The sequence below is a fragment of the Puma concolor genome, chromosome C1 (genome assembly GCF_028749965.1).
Source record: "Puma concolor isolate L17-30 chromosome C1, mPumCon1.1.hap2, whole genome shotgun sequence".
NCBI classification, from domain to species: domain Eukaryota; kingdom Metazoa; phylum Chordata; class Mammalia; order Carnivora; family Felidae; genus Puma; species Puma concolor.
In genome coordinates, this window is record NC_141674.1 from 66525330 (window position 1) to 66545330 (window position 20001).

At 37.1% G+C, this 20001-nt stretch overlaps 1 protein-coding gene across 3 annotated transcripts in view; it reads right to left on the reverse strand.

Moving 5' to 3' along the window:
• ADGRL4 (adhesion G protein-coupled receptor L4) overlaps positions 1-17666 on the reverse strand; it is a 110486-nt gene extending 92820 nt beyond the window's left edge. Inside the window, exons 1-2 of one of the 3 annotated variants that reach the window (XM_086717370.1) lie at positions 17358-17663; positions 15814-15963 (exon numbers count right to left, since the gene is read on the reverse strand). In XM_086717370.1, coding sequence (XP_086573496.1) covers positions 15814-15963; positions 17358-17607 — 400 coding nt within the window. In that variant the 5' untranslated portion in view covers positions 17608-17663. Of the gene's footprint in view, positions 1-15813; positions 15964-17357 lie in introns of all 3 variants that reach the window. The other 2 variants (XM_086717371.1, XM_086717372.1) reach the window with 2 other exon arrangements.
• Positions 17667-20001: the final 2335 nt, after the last annotated feature.

The window sequence follows — 20001 nt, forward strand, 5'->3', positions numbered from 1 at the left end:
TTATGTGCACACACATTCTTATTTTTGATTTTAGAAATATAGCCTTTAAAATATTAGAAAATATAAATTATTGCATTTAATTTGTACGTAATATCACTCCTAAATAACTTAAAGGTCTCCACCTTCAATATATTGAAACCAACTAAATAAACTGTCAATTACGTAAAACCCACTTGTTATGCAATACAGGGAGATTATTCAGACACCACACCAGCAAAAAGTAGTTTCTTCCTTACATGGGTAACAAAGTGATTAACTTGCTAGTTCAACGTGAAGGAATATATATGGTTCCAAGTGTGTATGGTTTCTTAAATCTAGGCAAGACACATGGCCAGATATTTCAATTAATGTGTAGCAAGCTCACAAAATCAATTTCTTATCAGTCAAAAACACTCATACAGTAAATTTTATTTTCAAACCATAATCTCTAAATTAAATCTGTGTACCTAAAAAATACAGTACAGAAACTCAGTCATTGGGTTTTCTCCCTGATAGCATTTTCGCAAATGGCACAAGGCTTTGTATGCTATATATAGCCTACACTGTTTGGTTAGATTCTAATCTTCCTAGAGAACGTCATTATCTCTTTCCATGGCAAATAAAGGACCAAAGTGTTAATTTCCTCCTTAAAGTAAGTACTAGGTTTGAACAGTTTTGACATTCTATCTTCCAGCAATTTATCTGGGAACTTTTAAGCAATTATAAAGAGAATCTCTGAATCTGTATACTTATCCAGACTTCTTGGTAATAGAAATTAATTATCTAAGAATATAAAATTGTCGGGAAAATCATGTTATTATAGAAAATAGTGGCACTTTTCAGTAAATCCGTATAAAGGGACTTTGTAGGAATTGAGCTTGTCTGACCAATGACACTCAAGATAATCACATTTTCAATGAAAGCTCTTTGACTTGAATATAAAATACAATCATCTGTTATATTCAGGTTGAAGTTCTTTCTGTATATTCCAATTTCTTTACACTGAATCTTTTTTCTCCTAATATCCTCATTCTTACCTTACTCACACTACACACGAGACTATAGTAATTTAAGTGTTAGTACCTTTTCTCTATACTCAATGGTAATGGACCAAAATAGTTAAAGGAACTGAAATACTTCAATAGCCTTGCCTTAATATTTTAATATTCAGAAAATTACAATTTCCATGCCAGATAAATGTGCTGTGTTTGCTGTTTTTTAACATTGCAAATGTTTGAGATATGTATATAAATGCTATATACACTATCCAGTGGTGTTCTCTCTTGCAACTGACTAATAAATTATACAAATCTATTGTAAATTCAGATCGTTGGGACTAAGATGATGTTTGATGGTTGATACAGGATATAAAATTGTATCTCAAGCAGACAGGAAACAGAAAATTATCTGAGATAATACATTTAGAGTTGTTAAAATCATTTTCCCACAGCCTTCTAAACATGTAATCTTTTTAGTTGATTCCAGCACTGTCAAATGGGATAAGAATCTTTTCTAGAGCAAGAAAGTGAGTCAGTCTAGGGAAGGGTTAAAATACATTTAAAAATTTTTTTTTTGTAGATGGAGACAATAGTTTCTTGATAATCTTTATATTTTGGAAATATCAACATTCTAAGGAAATGATTTAAAGTTACAGAGAGTTAAGAATATTTCTTCCCTTTTCATGTGATCATTTATTCTATTTTAATCAAATTTAAAGTTTGATAAAAAAAAATGAAACAGTGCCTCACTTTAAACACATTAATGCAAACCGGATAAAACTTCATCTTAAATGGTTAACTAAATAATAAACACAGTTTCATATAAAGTTGTGTTTAAAAAGGTCAGTTCATTAGAAGGAGCAATAAATGAGGCAGGTGTTTTCAATAACACATAAACTAAAATTCTTTTTTTGCAATTTAAGAAAGAACTATCAAAGTACTCTTATGATTAAAAGTAAAAATATCAGTTTTTTTAAAGTTTATTTAAATTTTTTTTTAACATTTATTTATTTTTGAAAGACAGAGTGAATCAGAGCATGAGCAAAGGAGGGGCAGAGAGAGAGGGAGACACGGAATCCAAAGCAGGCTCCAGGCTCTAAGCTGTCAGCACAGAGCCTAACGTGAGGCTTGAACACACGGACTGTGAGATCATGACCTGAGCCAAAGTCAGATGCTTAACGAACTGAGCCACCCAGGTGCCCCCAAAATATCAGTTTTTAAGTGCCAGTATTTTCATACTTCCTAGGATTTTTGTAAAAAAAGGCATTTTTGATAACATAAGACACAAAAGGAAATACCACAGTCAACATAAATAACTCCTGGGATTTAAACATGAATACCAGGGGATTGTCTTCAAAACTAGGGGATGATCATGAAGGATTAGTGCCAAAATTGCAAATGACCCTGCCTAACACATGCTGCTTCCTAACTCATGAAAATTCTCAAAAGTGCAATAAATAAGTTAATGAACATTCAGTATTGTATGGATGATCCTCAAAATAAAGTAGGAAAACAAAGATGTTATGGAAAGAAGTATGTGAAGTTTATGTTGTTCACTGATCACACAAATCTTCCATATGGATATATTGGACACTATGTGTAGCAAAATATTTGTGATGGGATCATACCTAAGGTAACCTTGCTATATCAGCCTTTTACAATGCATAAAATTCAATGAAATCTAAGCACAGATTCGTACAAGTAGAGATATCATTCATTGCAATATCTTAATACATTCAGCATAGGGAAGGAACAATAAAAATAGTGCACCAACCTGTCAGAGTAGCACCTGAAAAATAGTCCATGATATTTTATATATTGGATCCAATTTTGGTAGTTTTCAAGGGTACAATCAAGAATAAGAACTAGTCACTGTCCCCAAACAGCCATTCCCTCAGGTACTATTAAAAAGCAGGTAAAATAAATAAATAAAAAAAAAAAAAGCAGGTAGACCCCATCCAAACTTACTCCAACATTACGTATTAATGCAAAATAAAAAGGAATTATGAAGAGAACATGAAAACATGAGCAATTATTCTTAATAGATAGAAATAAAAAAATCTTCCAAAGAGAATGACATGTACTGTGTCTTACACAATGAGTCTCAGCTTATAGTATTTCCAACATGGAAAGTGCCCAATTTCTCCCCTGAGCACAAACACGGTGGTTATCCCATCCCATTTATTGGGCATGACACAAAGGTACTTTGATGCCTATAAACACAGGTAATCCTCAGAAAGGAGAAATTTGGTCCAGGTTTCCAGCTGAGAGGATTGCTCTGGTCAATTCCATTCTCACTGTCCCTAGCTCATCACATATTCATAAACACACAATCATCAATGTACTTTTGGAATTGCAACACAAAGACAAATTCCATTTGTAGCATTTTGTTCCAGATGTCAGTTAAATGGTGGTTATAAAAGCACATGAATCACAACCCTCTTACCCACAAAATGGATATGCACACCATCTTATTCAAAGGGAGGTAGTCTCAATAACATATAAAAGTAGCTAAACCTCTCCAATAGGAAAGCAAATACAAAAATCAAGATTTTATAGCCTTCTTGATTGTTTTTAATGGTTCAAATCACTCCGCTACAGTACTTAACTTTCTGGTTGCATTATATTTAATAGCTTACCTTTCAGCACTGCAATAGTGCAGTGCTCCTGAAGACTGGTCCAGAAATTCCTTCCAAGAGTGGAAGGTACCAGAGAAAACATGGAAAATAAGTTTCACCTATGTGCCAATCCCTATTCATTTGTAGCACCTGTCTTGAGAGGAAATTTGAGGTCACATCCTGGCTCAGCAAGAAAGAGTATCAGGATGTGTTATGGCCATGAGTCAGAGGGAATGGAGCAGAAAGAGGAGATGAAAGCATTGCTTGCCTAGGTCATGCCAGCTCCAGAGATCAGAGTTAAAAAACAAACAAACAAAAAAAACAACGAAAAGTGTACTGAGTTCAGAGGCAAGAGACCAAAATCTCTGTTTCACTTTCAGGTTTCAAATAAAGCCCCAAATCCAGGCTATTTACCTCAAAAGTGATTGAACTGGGAATTAACTACAGTTCAAATACATGTCTCACAATAATAGACCCACATAATTTTAAAACCGGAATAGACATTGATAGTGATCCTGGTGAAATCTGCTCATTTCACAGAGAAACAGGCTCAGATGCACTTTGTGACTTATCATGAGAATCCCAGATGAACTGGACTAGAATATTTAAAACAAGTTTGGAAACCCTGCACAGCAATATTAGAATTTATATCAGAGAATCTAGTTACTAGGCCATAGCATAACAGGAAGGCTCCAATTTATAGGGCTGGGTCTTAGCTACTGCAATACAAGGATATAAGGGATGGATCTAACAATGGGAACTTGAAAAATAAGACCTTGATTTAGAAATTACTTTTCATGCCCAATTACTTTTCTTAATTTAGAATTACTTGATTTAGAAATTACATGCCTGGGTGGCCCAGTCAGTTAAGCGTCCGACTCTTAATTTCAGCTCAGGTCATGATCTCAAGGTTGTGGGATCAGGCCCTGAGCGGCGTGTTGAGCATGGAGGCTGCTTGGGATTCTCTCTCTCTGCCCCTCTCTCTCTGCCCCTCCCCCACTTGTTCTCTCTCTCTCTCTCTCTCTCTCTCTCTCTCTCTCTCTCTGAAAATAATAAATACACTTAAAAATTAGTTTTAAGATAACGATTAAAATCACAGGACTTTTAAATATACTCTCCCTCCCTTGTTAGGGCTACAATTAGTCTCAGAAAAGTGATGAAATGAAGTAGGGGTTAAATGAAAGTAGACTAACAAAGAAATGAGGCTCAAGAGTTTGACAAAAACTTCTCCTGTAGTAGGCATCTACATTTTTAGGCTGCTCGGCTCATCTATTCACTCTCCTGATGGCCACAGCCACCCTAAAGTCCTTTCTCTCTCTGTCCCTATGATCTGAAGAGGTCCTCACCCTAGGCTCCAGGAATGGAGTAGCCCGATAGCCAGTATTTCCATTATTATTTAAGGACATGAAGGTAACAACTTGAATGTATGAATAAAAGTGACAATGTGAAGTAAATGATACTCCTCTTTTATAGCAGGATATCAATCAATAGACATCGAAGCTGAGAAGGCTTCAATAGGCAATAAACTGAGAAGTGAAGGCATAAACATATTTTGTAGAAGATAGGTTGGATTAGAGGGCTCTTTTAATTAAAGACTCATGTGTGTCTTAAGCTCTGGGAAATTGTCAGACCTTTTATTATTTCCTTTGCTAAAGTTTGTCTTATCCTTTCTTCAGTAAGACTTCTATTACATGGATGTTAGTTTCTCCATGTCTAGTCCTGTTTCTCTGTTCTCATAATTTTTGTCTTAACTTTAGTTCTGCAATTCCTGGGTTATTTTTTACCACTTTTTTACTACTATATATTATCAATTCAACTTGGGACTAATATTGATTAAATGATAAATATATTTTATTGGAGGAGAAAAATACATTAGGTGTGTCTGGCAGGAACCACCAAAAGTATGAGCAGGTGAATTCAGGAAATCACTTGGGAAAACAGACAATATAGTGAGACTGCATAGGGGTTCCATCGCTATATTAATGACATTATAATGTGAAAACCACATTAGGCAATTAGGATCAGAAAACACATTGGCTACCTAGTTTCACGTTGCGATAAAGCATGGGAAGAATTTGGGAGAGGTTTTGGCACAGATGAAGGAAAAGATCACAAAAGGGTGAAATTGTGTTATAAAAAGGATGATTGTGTTGAGCTGATCGGCTCAGAATATCTTCACTTCTTGAGTCCTGATGTATCTTCCACTGATTTGTTAATAAATTTGATATTTATAACCTCCCTGTTCCTTGTGTGATCATCTTGGTAGGGGTGGAAACCCAGGAATGGAGACTATGCTCTCAATCTTCTGGTGACTTTTAAACATTGGCTTTCATTCCTGACAATTACAGCTATTGTCTTGATGCCTCTTGCTACAAAATGAGAGCAAAAACAGGGGATAAAGGTAGGAGGAATTGAGCAGCACAAAGGTTTAAAGACATATAGAAGAAGAAAATTTTTTGTGGTATGATAATTTTTCTGTACACAGAAGCCTATTCTACTTGTTTTTGTTTGTTTGAATGCAAATTTTTTCAGAATCTCTTTGACGATATAAGCTAGACTTTTCCCTTCAACCTCTTTTCTCTTCCTAACAGTATCATTTTCCAGGCCGATTGTTCTATTTATTCAACTTTGTGCTTTGTATTATTGGCTCTTCTCCAATGACTGATTATTCTTAAATGATCCTCATGTTTTTAGAGAGCAATGTTGATTATCTCAGGTAGCTTGGCCCAGGTTTTGCCTGCCAGCCATTACAACCTCCTTAGTACATACAAGACAGTTCAGAATTCCCTATATCTGTGGGTGGAGGGGCAGAGCAATCTCTAAGAATTATTCCTGGTGGCACAGATGGGGTATAGGCAGAAAGGTGACATCCATTTTTACTCTCAACAATTCCTTTCAGGCGGATGCCAGAGTTCCCTTTAAGAGATTTTTTTCTTGGCTTTATTTGGGCTCAAATGCCAATGGGGAATAAGGAGCCCAATCAGGGTAACCTTTGGAAAATCACATCTAACTAAACCAGTCACCGAGACTGACACTTCCTTTCTGGGAAGGGTATAGGATATCACCACAAGGAAGAGCTGCCATTTTTGCAGAAGCCTGCTCTGATTCTGCTTTGAGAAGTTCACTCCTAATTTATAGAATTCACCACAAGGAAGAGCTGCCATTTTTGCAGAAGCCTGCTCTGATTCTGCTTTGAGAAGTTCACTCCTAATTTATAGAATTCCCGTGCCCATCCTCCTCACCCCAATCTCACTGGTTGTATTGTCAATACACTGGGTTTTAAGGAGGTCGATGAACAGGAGTTAAACAACTTTATCTGATCTATGAGTTTCATCAAGATATTGAAACTTGTAAATAGTTTTAACTTGCCTGCACTTATTCCTAAGGTATCTTAAGTATATACACCTCATACTTTTTTGTTTTTAATCAATTTCTTTGATAACGTAGTGGGTAAAAAGCAGATTCAAGGTGGGGGCAACAACCAAAATAATTCATTTATGTCTCAGGGAGATTCAGTTTTCTTATTTGCAGACTTACTTCACAGAGTAGCTTGGAAATTATATAAAGCAATAGTTTGAATGTGCTTTCACTGGAAAATTATTTAATCTATAAATTGAGGGTAATACTAGACCTCATTTCAAAGAGTTGTTATGAGGATTAAATTTATAAATTCATGTAAAGTGCTTAGAGCAGCATTTAGCTCACAGAAAGCACTAAAATCAACATCTATATTATTACTCTTTTTGTAAGTAAACTGTAAATATGAAAGTTACTTCTTTAAGCATGAAAAAAGTCTAAATAAGGAAAAAGAAATAATGGAAAAATGGATAATCAGGAGACTGGATAATTTGCTTCTGAAATAAGCAGGAGTTGGCTGTAAAGTATGCTGATGTCCTATAAAGCTGGGGCTGTAGATAACTGACACGCCCCAGGACACAGGAAGTATCAATTTAGCAACATAAAGTTTGCGATCTTAAAATGCTGACAAAAGATCAGAGCTACAGTAAACAAAGCAGAAAAACTGGAACTCGTGAGTTACTTCATGGAATTGAAAGTGCTACCCCTATGATCCTTTTGTTCTTATTTCTACCAGTAGTTTTCTTGAAAAGCACAGAGGATTAAAATGTATGAAAATTCCACATTGAGAGCACAATTTCCATTTAATTTTAATTTCCTAGCAGTTCCTAAAGATATGGCTGAACAGAGAGTATAAGATGGTATGGCTGCCATGTTCACTCTGCATGCAAAATGAACACTAATTCTAGAAAAACAATATCCATTTCCATTTCTATTGATGCCTTAGCATCAGCACATATCATAGGGCGCACACACACACACACACACACACACAGACACACACACACTTATACATAGATATATACATACTTTGTGAACTGATGTTTTAGCCTGGAACAAAAAACAAAAATGGCAGTCTTAGAAAAAAAAAATCAGGACACTAATAATGTCAAATCAGATGGTAAGTCTTATTTAGAATTGATTTAACTCAGAATTTTGAACAACTCTTTGTGATTGTTTAAAAGAACTCAGAAGCAATGTGTTTATTGCTAATTCTCTATGCTGATATTACTTTTCTGATTCTAAATATGCAATAAATCCACCTAGATAATACTGATTTAAAATGATTACAGGGTGTCTGGGTGACTCAGTTAGTTAAGTGTCCACCTCTCGATTTTGGCTCAGGTTATGATCTCATGGTTCATGGGACCTAGCCCTGAATCAAGCTGTGCCCTGTCAGTGAGCAACCTGCTTGGGATTCTCTCTCCCTTCCCCTCTGCCCCTCCCCAACTCATGCCCATGTGCTCTCTCTCTCTCTCATAAATAAATAAATAAATAAATAAATAAATAAAAGATTAAAATGATTACAAATCAAAGAGATTTTTACATGAAGAAAACTTGTCATGATATTTCAGTATAAATTACTTGAAAAAACCCAAAATCATATGTTCATATTAAAACCTCTTTTAAGATCTCAAAATATTTCTTAGTTTGTTATCTCATTAATTCTGATAATTATCCTGTGCAATAAACATGAAACGGGATGATTTAAAAAAATGATTTCTGAAACAGCCTGCAAAAATGACATTGTCAAGTCAGATGAGATAAGTGTTTATTTATAAAATTGTGCAGCTTATCAACAAAACTCAAATGGCACAAATAGCAGCCAGGACCAGCACTTTCATTTTCCCTGCCTTCATTTCCCTCCCTCTCCCTCTTTCTCTCCTTCTTATTGCAATCCCTAGAGGGAGGCGGCTCCTGATTTATACATAATATTTAAATAATATTTGAACAATCAACTGGAGGTTCTAGATGGAAGAAAGTTAGATAACTCCAAGATTCATTTTCCTTCATATGTGATATACTAATAAAAAGTATTGAGGAAGCAAAGTTTTTATTTTTTGGTAAAACAAATGCATTTTTACATACTCCAGATGATCTTCTTAGGTACATGACTATGAATACAAACTTGAAAAAGTAGGAACTCTAATGTGCTTCTAGACAGTCATGTATCAGATGTATTTAAAGTGAAGTACATATTTCCTTGGGATGTCTTGTACTGAATGGAAATGTAACCTATTTAAGAAATGACAGTCTAAATTAACCCAAGGCTTACATTCCAGGATGCGTGATTTTCATGAACTTCCTCCAAATAAATAAAGTGCCTTTGCCAATTCCAGAAATCCTTTTCCTTGTACTAGAAGTATGACCTCTTTCGTGTGTTGACAAGAAGAGGTTACACATTAGAGAGAACAAACTCTACCACAATAATTAGGTGGAATTTCCTCAAAAATATCCACTTCATAAGATGACAAATTCCTTCAACATATAGGAAGAAAAAAATAAAAGCATAAACCATTTTAACACTTTCCTTAAGCTTATATTCTATTTTAATTTTTAATTCTTTAATTTATTTTGAGAGAGCCTGCAGTGTGCGTGCACCCCCTCCTGAGCGGGGGAGGGGCAGAGAGGGAGAAGAATCCCAAGCTCCATGCTGTCAGATGTGGGGATTGATCTCACAAAACCTGAGACCATGACCTGAGCCAAAATCAAGAGTCAGATGCTTAATTGACAGAGCCACCCAGGTGCCCCACTAAAAATAGAATTATTTTTTAAAGGAAAAGGAAAAAGAGCACTTGCATCATTTAAGTTTTGCTGATCACGTGTCTATTATGGAAATTACCAAACTGTCTTTTGTTAAATATTTAAAACTGCAGTTATTTTTTGTAGGAGATAGTTTAGATAGTATATCTGTGGCAACTGGTGATACACGATGTACAAACACATGCACACATTTTGTATGCTTTGCATCTGTTCTGATGACATTCGGTTTGCCCATTTTGATAAGCATCCTTTCATTACTAAAAAACAAGCTATTATGGAAGAAAATTACATGTCCTTGGTACTTATATTGTAGCCTGGGCAGAATGATGCTAGCAGATTATTCTAATGGATATTTCTCCCACATTCAGAACGCGCAGACCATTTCTTCTTCCAAACTCTTAGATAACTATTGCGACACTGTTCTCTCTACATTTACTATTGTCACAATGCTCTTTAGTTTATTATGATATTCTCCCAGCTGAATTTTGCAAGCATATATATGGCTATTAGATAATGAAGAAAACTGTTTTTTAAGCATAGAGTACGTCTCCCTGAGTGCAGGCACTGAGACTTCATTATTTCTTATAAAGTGCTTGCAATGTTATTCATAACAAGCATGTCCCAAGCTATGAAAGATTTTTATACATGCATACACGCTGTCAATTATATCTTTCCTGACCTTTCTTATCCTCATCTGGGGCAACTCTTTTCTTACCCATTCTGACTCCATGAAATTTCCCCAAACACAGCACCACTTACTGAGTTCAGATGTGAGTAGGAAAAGAAAGTCTACTACCTTCTTCCTGACGCCCACACCCAAACAGGCACTGTACTGCATCCTTCCCCTTGCTCTTGCTTCTTACCTCTCCCAGCTCAGTTTATTTCAAATCAAGCAATATCATGTTTTGTACGTATACAGTGATTCTTTCAACTTTTCCAACCTTCCAAATTACTGAGGGGAGATGGGATGTCTCACTTTTTAGATTTATAACTGTGTTCCAGAGAGTAACCAACACTGTGCTGAGAAGCAAAACATATAGCAACAATATTTGTTTAAAAGACTAAAATAATCCTAAATTTTAGGAAAATATCATCAACAATTTCAAAAGCCATTAAATATATCCCCAAATTTCTACACTTCTCCAGCTTCTGCCTTAAAATACACTCATTGTCAGCATAAAGATAAGTGTGTAAATAAATTCATGTTAATACCTCAGTAAGGTTGTCGAAAATAAATAATTCCTATTCAAATGATACTGTTTTACCTGTTTGATTTAAAAAGCTGTACTACACTAATCTAATTACACCAGCTGATTAGTAATACTAGTGACATTTTTGGTAATCTAGAGAAGGTTGAGATCCCCAGGGTTTGAGTCCTAGCTTTGTCACTGTAGCCTTGGGACACTGGGAAACTCACTTAAGCTTCAGAGTCCTGCTTCTCTCATATGCAAAAAGCTATAGCACTGAGCTTAACAAACTAGTTATAACCATTCAAAATGGTGTTTGTAAATAAAAGACAGCATCCATACATTTTTTTCAAAAGCTTATGAAAATTAAGATATATTGGATAGAAGTGACATAAACTATAAGAATTGTACAAAGTACTATTGGATTTTTTCTTTTTTCTTTTCTTTTATTATTATTTTTATTATATATATATATATATATATATATATTTTTTTTTTTTTTTTTTTTTTTTGAGAAAGAGAAAGAACAAGCAGGAGCAGGGAGCCCAACTCAGGGCTCAATCCCATGACCCTGGGATCTTGACCTGGGCTGAAATCAAGAGTTGGAGGCTTAACCAACTGAGCCACTCAGGCATCCCAGTACTACTGTTTGTATAGGTTGGGTTGACCTTTGCTAATTCATTCTTATTCTACCGAATGGGGTCATCTTTCTAAATTTTTTTTTTTTCAACGTTTATTTATTTTTGGGACAGAGAGAGACAGAGCATGAACGGGGGAGGGGCAGAGAGAGAGGGAGACACAGAATCGGAAACAGGCTCCAGGCTCCGAGCCATCAGCCCAGAGCCCGACGCGGGGCTCGAACTCACGGACCGCGAGATCGTGACCTGAGCCGAAGTCGGACGCTTAACCGACTGCGCCACCCAGGCGCCCCTCATCTTTCTAATATACACTATTTATCATGTAACTTAGCTACTTAATACTTGTCAATGGCTCTTTTTTTGTTAAGAGAAAAAAGTCCATATCTTGACACCCACACTTAATTCTCACTGACCCCCTCAGTTAATATGCCCTGTGGTATATACATCCAGAATGAAATACTTGGGGCTCCCTAAAACATACTACACATGTTCAACTTCTAGGCCTTTGTTACTGCTGATTCATTTTGCCTGGCTTTGTCACTTTGTCAATCTTAATGAATCCTATTTATTCTTTGATTCTCAGCTTAAATGTCACCCCCACTTGGAAAGCTACCCTGCAGTTGATTACATATCTCAAATTTACCTGTATTTGCATATTTTATAACACTGCATCAAGTCATTAATATAGTTCTGAAGCTGTCCCTAGATATCCTGGAAATCAAGGCCAATTCCTTATCTATTACTTTAATCCAAGGGCATAGCAGTATTTGTTAAGTAGAGGTCTTATGGCAAACATAGTGAGTAAGAGTACAGGCTCTGGAAACAGACTTAGGCTGAAATCTCAGCTCTATTACTTATTTGTTGTTATCACTTGTGATATTCACTTAACTTTTCTAAGATTCTACTTTTTTATAGATAAAATGAGAATAACAACAGATGAAGGTGTTGTGCTAATTAATATCTTTGATATTAGCTATCTTGATGTGATGGTGATAATGATAATGATGACAATGAAAATATTCAATAAATAATTGTTCAATAAAAAGATGATTAAATGATGGGGCGCCTGGGTGGCGCAGTCGGTTGAGCGTCCGACTTCAGCCAGGTCACGATCTCGTGGTCCATGAGTTCGAGCCCCGCGTCGGGCTCTGGGCTGATGGCTCAGAGCCTGGAGCCTGTTTCCGATTCTGTGTCTCCCTCTCTCTCTGTCCCTCCCCCATTCATGCTCTGTCTCTCTCTGTCCCAAAAATAAATAAACGTTGAAAAAAAAAATTTAAAAAAAAAAAAAAAAAAAGATGATTAAATGAAATAAAGTCACTAGTATTAAAACTTGTTTCAGGGCACCTGGGTGGCTCAGTCGGTTGAGCGTCTGACTTTGGCTCAGGTCATGATCTCAACATTTGTGAGTTCGAGCCCCGTGTCAGGCTCTCTGCTGACAGCTTAGAGCCCGGAGCCTGCTTCGGATTCTGTGTCTCCCTCTCTCTCTGCCCCTTCCCCGCTCATGCTCTGTCTCTCTCAGATTCTCAAAAATGAATAAACATCAAAAAAAAAAAAAAAATACTTGTTTCTATGGGACTAGGTTATCCAAATTCTAAATGACTTGTTTAAAACTAGTTCTTGCAACAGAGTTCATTTAAGTGAGGTCTGGTTACTACCATAACATTTATTTGACAGGTCTCTGAGGGAGCCAAATTGGATGGAGATGAGGAAGATGATGGTAATGATACCAAAAAGAAATTTACTTTCACTCTTCAAGAAGTAGCCATCCTTTATAACAAAACTGTTGCCTGGTCATTTCTTATTGACCTAATACCAATTTTAGAGAAAGATAGGAAAAGTGGGAAATCTCTTCACAGATGAAGAAAACCAACAGTTCAAACCCAATATATAATCTAGACAATTCAGCTGTTGAGAACATAGTGTTTTAACTCTAAAATGCATGTTAAATATACTTACTGAAATAAATTTCAAGAATCTACCAATGAATTAATAAAAGGTGCAACCCACTGTTTGAACAGTTTTAAGAGGACATTATAAGCCTCACATAGTGAATATTAAGACAAGTGAATTTATTTATTTTATTTTTTTATTTTAATTTTTTCCAATATATGAAGTTTATTGTCAAATTGGTTTCCATACAACACCCAGTGCTCAACCCAAAAGGTGCCCTCCTCAATACCCATCACCCACTCTCCCCTCCCTCCCACCCCCAATCAACCCTCAGTTTGTTCTCAGTTTTTAAGAGTCTCTTATGCTTTGGCTCTCTTCCACTCTAACCTCTTTTTTTCCTTTCCCTCCCCCATGGGTTTCTGTTAAGTTTCTCAGGATCCACAGAAGAGTGAAACCATATGGTAACTGTCTTCTCTGTATGGCTTATTTCACTTAGCATAACACTCTCCAGTTCTATCCATGTTGCTACAAAGGGCCATATTTCATTCTTTCTCGTTGCCATGTAGTACTCCATTGTGTATATAAACCACAATTTTTTTATCCATTCATCAGTTGATGGACATTTCGGCTGTTTCCATAATTTGGCTATTGTTGAGAGTGCTGCTATAAACATTGGGGTACAAGTGCCCCTATGCATCAGTACTCCTGTATCCCTAAGAGAAGTGAATTTATAACATTCTTTAAATGAGGGATTTGTTAAAAAGAACTTGAAAAAAAAGTGCCATTACAAATTCTGTTCTGTGTGAAAAGAAATTACAGGCCAAAAGATCTTGCAGTATTTTTTTTTTTCCAACAAAAAGTTTTTTCTGCCCTCCAGCTGGCTATTGACTGAGGCAGCAGGGCGGGGGGGGGGGGTGGGGGTGGTTAGGGAGGAAGAGTGCATTGGATAATGGAAGATGTGTTAAAAAAAACATTAAAAAGATGATTATGATCTGGTTAGCTACTGAAGGTCCAAATTGTGAAAAATTATTGATGTTAATGATGGTAATCATGACAGTTGAAAAGAATCTAAATAACAAAAAGGCAACACCACTTATGAAGTATCATAGTGCAATTTGTAATGATTAGTGGAAAAGCACACTAATATATTCGATGCAATATTTTGAAGGTCACTCGACTATCAACTTGCTATAATGCCATTCAATTAAATACACAGTAAAAATCTAAGATTATTTATAGAAAGAATTTCGTAGGGCTTGTGGAATAGTATATTACAAATCCTGGCTGTATGTACAAGCAGAAATGCCTGATCTAATGCACCATTAAGCAACTGTAGCTTTGCTCTACATTTTTTAAACATTAAACTAATTATGATGAGGTCTGGTCTTACTAAGAACTGCATATTTAATCTTTTTTAAGAGCCTATCAAATTGAATCACGAGATACAACTTGTTTACGCTATAAGCAAACACATGCAATATTAACAATGTACAATATCTTGGCTTAATTAGAAAAAGTCCATGTTATCTTAAATACATTTAGGAGTATAATACCACATAGTTCTAATTTGAAGTTGTCATTTAATTATATTTTAAAACTAATTTATATGACTTGGAACTGCTTCTCTCTCTAATACACAGAATGTTTTTCCATTGACCCAGTTAAAACTAGATTCTACTAAAAATGAAAGAGAAAAGAAGGATAGAGTGAGGCTTGAAGGAAGAGAAAGAGTGGCGGTTGAAACCACAGACAAGAAGTCACTGAAATATGATTTTCGGACAAGGTCTTGTTTATCAAATCAGTGGGCTGAATTGCACCCTGCTAGGACCTTTTCTACCATTCTTGCTCTGGATTGTAGCCTCAAGTTCTATAAGTGAGATCTACTTTTTCAGAAAAGAATACATTTTCAAAATTCTCTCTCTCTCTCTCTCTCTCTCTCCAGGGTATCATGCAGGATATACAGGCAAAACACTTGAATCTCTTAATATTATCCTCAAATTTAAGTAGTCAGGTAGTAAAGAAGGTACCCGAAGGCAACACATATCCATATAGCCTGGACTTCATGAACTCTGTGTTCTTTCCTTTCCAAAGGTATTAACTCTGCTCTCTGCAACTTAGTTTTCCAGCTTAAGTTCAAGGACAATGTTCAATAGTTACACCAAAAATAAGATATACCTGGACTCCTCAAAAATCAATAATCAAATATACATTTTCAAGTGGGACCTTCAAACTTGTTTAGTTAATTAAGCTTTTTTTTTTTTTATCAATAGCTTGAAATCATACAGATTAATGTAAAACACTTAATTTCTGGACAAGGGAAAAACAATCATATCAGAATTTAATCTTACCAAAAAACCCAAAAGACTTAATAAAGGTTGTTTACCTTCACAAATTGTGACACCATTTCCTGAAAATCCCATGTTGCAGTAACAGGCTTCAATTCCATTTCGTATTTCACATTTTGCATTTGGAAGACAAGGTGTCTTGGTGCAGTTCTGAGTGTAGGAACAATTCAGCAAAGTGGAAAAACCCACTACGGAAAATAGAGAAATATACCTTTTCAAAAAAAAGGAAGAAAGAAAAGAAAGAGAAAGAAAAGTCTCTCCCCTGCCCCCCCCCATTGTTGAGTCATACTATAGTAAACACAAAAACCCTTCTTTCTTTCCATCTAGATAAATGGATTATGAGAATTTCCCAAGAGAGTATTTAGCTAACTAACAGCACAAGAGCAAGTAAGCAAAAAGATGAGCACTTTCTTCAATGTCAGTATTTATTGAGTAAATCTCAACAAAGCTATAATGTAGTAAACAACCCAGCTCTATACAGAAAAGAGTATTCCTAGATCACCGGACTCTTGGTTCTGAGACGAAATATTGTTAAAGGGGATTGCATGATTGTAAAGCGATTTCTCGCCTCTGCGAATGATTCTGTGCAGAGATCAAGGTGACTTGATGGTCTGGGTCTTATCAAATTCAATCTCTGTAATTTTTATGATGAAGAGCAACATATCATAACATCAGGAGGACAAGTGCAATTATTGTTTTTTTCTGTAGTCTAATTTTCTTTTAAATTCTGCCTTTTCCATAGTAAAATTTATGCTACATGTTCCCCCAGTAGGAGAATTTAAGATAAACTCAACATATTGGTCAAAGATTGATCTTCTGGGAACGGACACCATACAAACACAACCAATAAAATGAAGCAGAAAAGAGAACGAGGCTTTATTTCGGAGTAATTGAAAACAAAGTTGGAAATGGTATTTTGTGGGCTGTTAGGAAACGATAAGGAAAAGCATGGGCCCATCCTTTTTTATTGTTGTCCCAGGTCTTCTGAAGTCACACCTGCTTGAGGATGGACAGTCAGGAGCCATGCAAATCATTGTTCTTAGAACAGTCATCTGAGATAAACTGTCCTTATCTGGTAACAAGAGAGTGTTAACATTTGATTCTAAATCTCGGCCTCACATAGGGCTGGATATACTGTCTAAACCAGAATTAATTCAGCTGCAAAGATGTGATTTATAACCCTTCTGCACAGCATCATCCAAATGGTATTTTACATGAACCCAAAGTCCGGGCTGGCAGTCCCCTTAAAATGCCAGGAAGCCTCCCACAAGCGTTACCGGGTTGGATTTCCCAAATTTCTTGAGGGGAGATCAGAAAAAAAAAAAAAAAAAAAAAAAAAGGTCAAAGGAGACATTGGGGATTTTGCGGACTTTGTATTCAGGAATAAAAAGGTGACTTGGTCCCTGGGCCCTGCATATCCAATTCCAGAGTTGAAAGGCCAAGGAGAAAAAACAACCTGAGAAGTACCGCCGTCCATTCTTCTTGGAACCCGGGCCAAATCCGCTTGGCACGCGAGTTCCACCTCGGAAAAATCCCCTTCCCTGCAAGCCCCGGCCCCTCCGCGACCTCGCTGGGCACTCACCTAGGAGCGGGAGGAGTTTCATTGGCGGCGGCCGCGGTGCAGGCGGTGGCGGCAGTGCGGCTGGGTGTGCGGGCCGTGTCCCCGGGACGCAGCTGGGCGGCCGCGGCAGGGTCCCGGCTCCGTCCCCCGTGACGCGCCGCTTCCTCCGGACACTTTCCGGCCTCTTTTGTGTGAGCCTGTGGGTCAAGCCCTGAGTCTGCCGGTCACGTCCGGCCCCCGGCCGGTTGCTCCACGCCACCCTGACCTCCATCCCCGGCCTCTTGACCGCCGAGCACTCTTGCTGACCCTTGGAGGGATCATTGTGCCCCCGGGCTCAGCGTCCAGAGGGCCTCCCTCAAACCCCCAGCTCGGTAGCCAAAACAAGGGGGCCGCCCACGGAGTGTCCCTCCCGGGAGAGCATCCAGGACCGCAAAGGTCGAAGGGGTACTTCCGAAGTTCCCGGACACAGCGTTCTTTTGTTCACGAGCACATTTCCATGAAGCCTTCGCAGGTAGGCTGAGCCCTGGCTCCCGACAATGGGACACTCCTGGCCAGTGCCGAGTCCTCACCTTGTTGGGACTCAGGGTTTCGGAGGGCAGAAGGATACCTTGTCTACAGGTGAAGATTCGGCTTCGGATGACTGAGCAAAGAACAAGCAGACAAACAAAAAAAATAGATTCAAAAGTCCACGCATTTGTTGGAACTCATCAAGTTGGTGCATCTTCTTGTGTGTAAATTATACCTCAATAGCGTTGATTTAAAGAAAAGAAGTGACTGAAATTTGTGCCATCAAGACAAGCTATTTTTCCTTTACACAGCTGGGCACCCCCTTGTTGTTTCATTTACATTCTGTTTGATTTAACAAACATCTACTGAGAACTGACTTTGTATACAGAGTACAATCACCAAGAGGAGCAAGCCCTGCCTGCCCCCCCCCCCCCCGTGGGGCAACAACTAAAACCGGTCACAATGACACAAGTCACAACGACCTAAGTACTTAGGTATAAATATATTTCCCTGGCTCTCTACTGCATTTGCTTAGACCCTTTCTAGCTTAACTTAACTCCCACCAGGAGCTCCTGAGAGTGGGTCTGCAATAGATGAGGGAAATGAGGAACAGAGGTAGTGTGTGAGTTGCCCGGTCACACAACTAGTCTTAAGTGGCTGGTTTGATTCAAACCCAGGCTGTTTTGCTCCTGAGTTAGTGCTCTTAGCACCTCAGAAGGCTGTTGGAAAAATGAGGGGTCACCAGTTATCCATTATCGCTATTCAGGGAGTTTGTAAAGGTGATTTAAATGCACCAAATGCCACGAAACATAAGTTTGGGATTTTGTTCTACTGTTAATTGGTTTTCTTTTAATGATTACTCCCCCCCCCCCTTTTTTTTTAACTAGACAGTGATTCAGCGAAAAAGTCTGGCAGCAGTCTAAATGAAGGATATTAAGGAGACATCAAAGGCAGGGAAGCCAGAATAGTTCAGGAAATAGACTACAAATGTTTCAACAAAGGTAGAGGTATTTGGATGAGAAAAAAAAAAGGGACGGGCGGGGTGGGGGAGGGGGGGACATAGTCCTGAAAGGATTAAAGAAGGACAGATTGATGTCTGATTGACTAGTTCAGGCTGAGAGATATATTTGAGACACAGAGAGTAGAAAGGTTTTCAAGTTGTATGAATAGAGGAAGGTTGGAACCATTCACAAAAATTGGAAAAATAGGAGGAGTGGCTTTGTAGGGAAATAAATAGCGAGCTCAGTCTCATAATTTAAAATTTGAGGTGTTCCAATGGCCTGATTCCGTTTATGAAGAGTTTTCCCACAGTCATGGTATAGATTCATCATATGGAGTCATTGAACATACTCATCATTCAGAAGGCATAATAAATATAGAAATACATTGTTTTCTGAGACAACTTATAAACTGAAAGACAGTACCTACTTTTAAAATCATTGCCTTAAAATGGTTTACTTCCTATGTCAGCCACACACGCTTAGCTTACTCTTTACCCTTAAGATAACAGAAGATGAGCAAATAAAAATGATATATTATTCTTCTCTATACATTGTTTCAAAATTAACAAAAGTAAGTTAAAATTCAGTTTAAAAAATATTTTCCAAGCTTTCTTTTTTCACATGTGTATTTTTATAAAAAGTAAAATTGTATTTATATATCTTTATCAAGAAAATGTAGGAGAACATAAGGGTGAACATGAACTTTTAATGATGCTTACAGTTTAAGATTGCTCCGGTAAAAATCAAAATTACTTAAAAATTTATTTGAAATAGTCTATTTTCTTAAGGAATAGATATAAGATAGTAACTGAATAATTTTGCACCCATTGTCTTTACATTACTAAAAAAGAAGCATTGAGAATTTTCAATCCAAGAAAATATTTCAATTGTGAGAGAAAAGTGTATTTTAAAGAAGTATTCTCAAAGGGATATAGTTTTAAGTTTTACATTTAATCGGTCATCTTCACTTGGGTACCACTGAGACATGTCTAACTTTTAAAAATATAGCAATCACTTAGAGCTTGACTTTAGCCTAAGTATAACACATAGAAGTTAAGTCATTCTAAGCTGCCTACCCAGTTGTGGTCATAATACATTAGTTTGAACCCTCATTCTGCAATGTGGGGTCTTAGCAAATTAATGGTTAGTTCTATCTT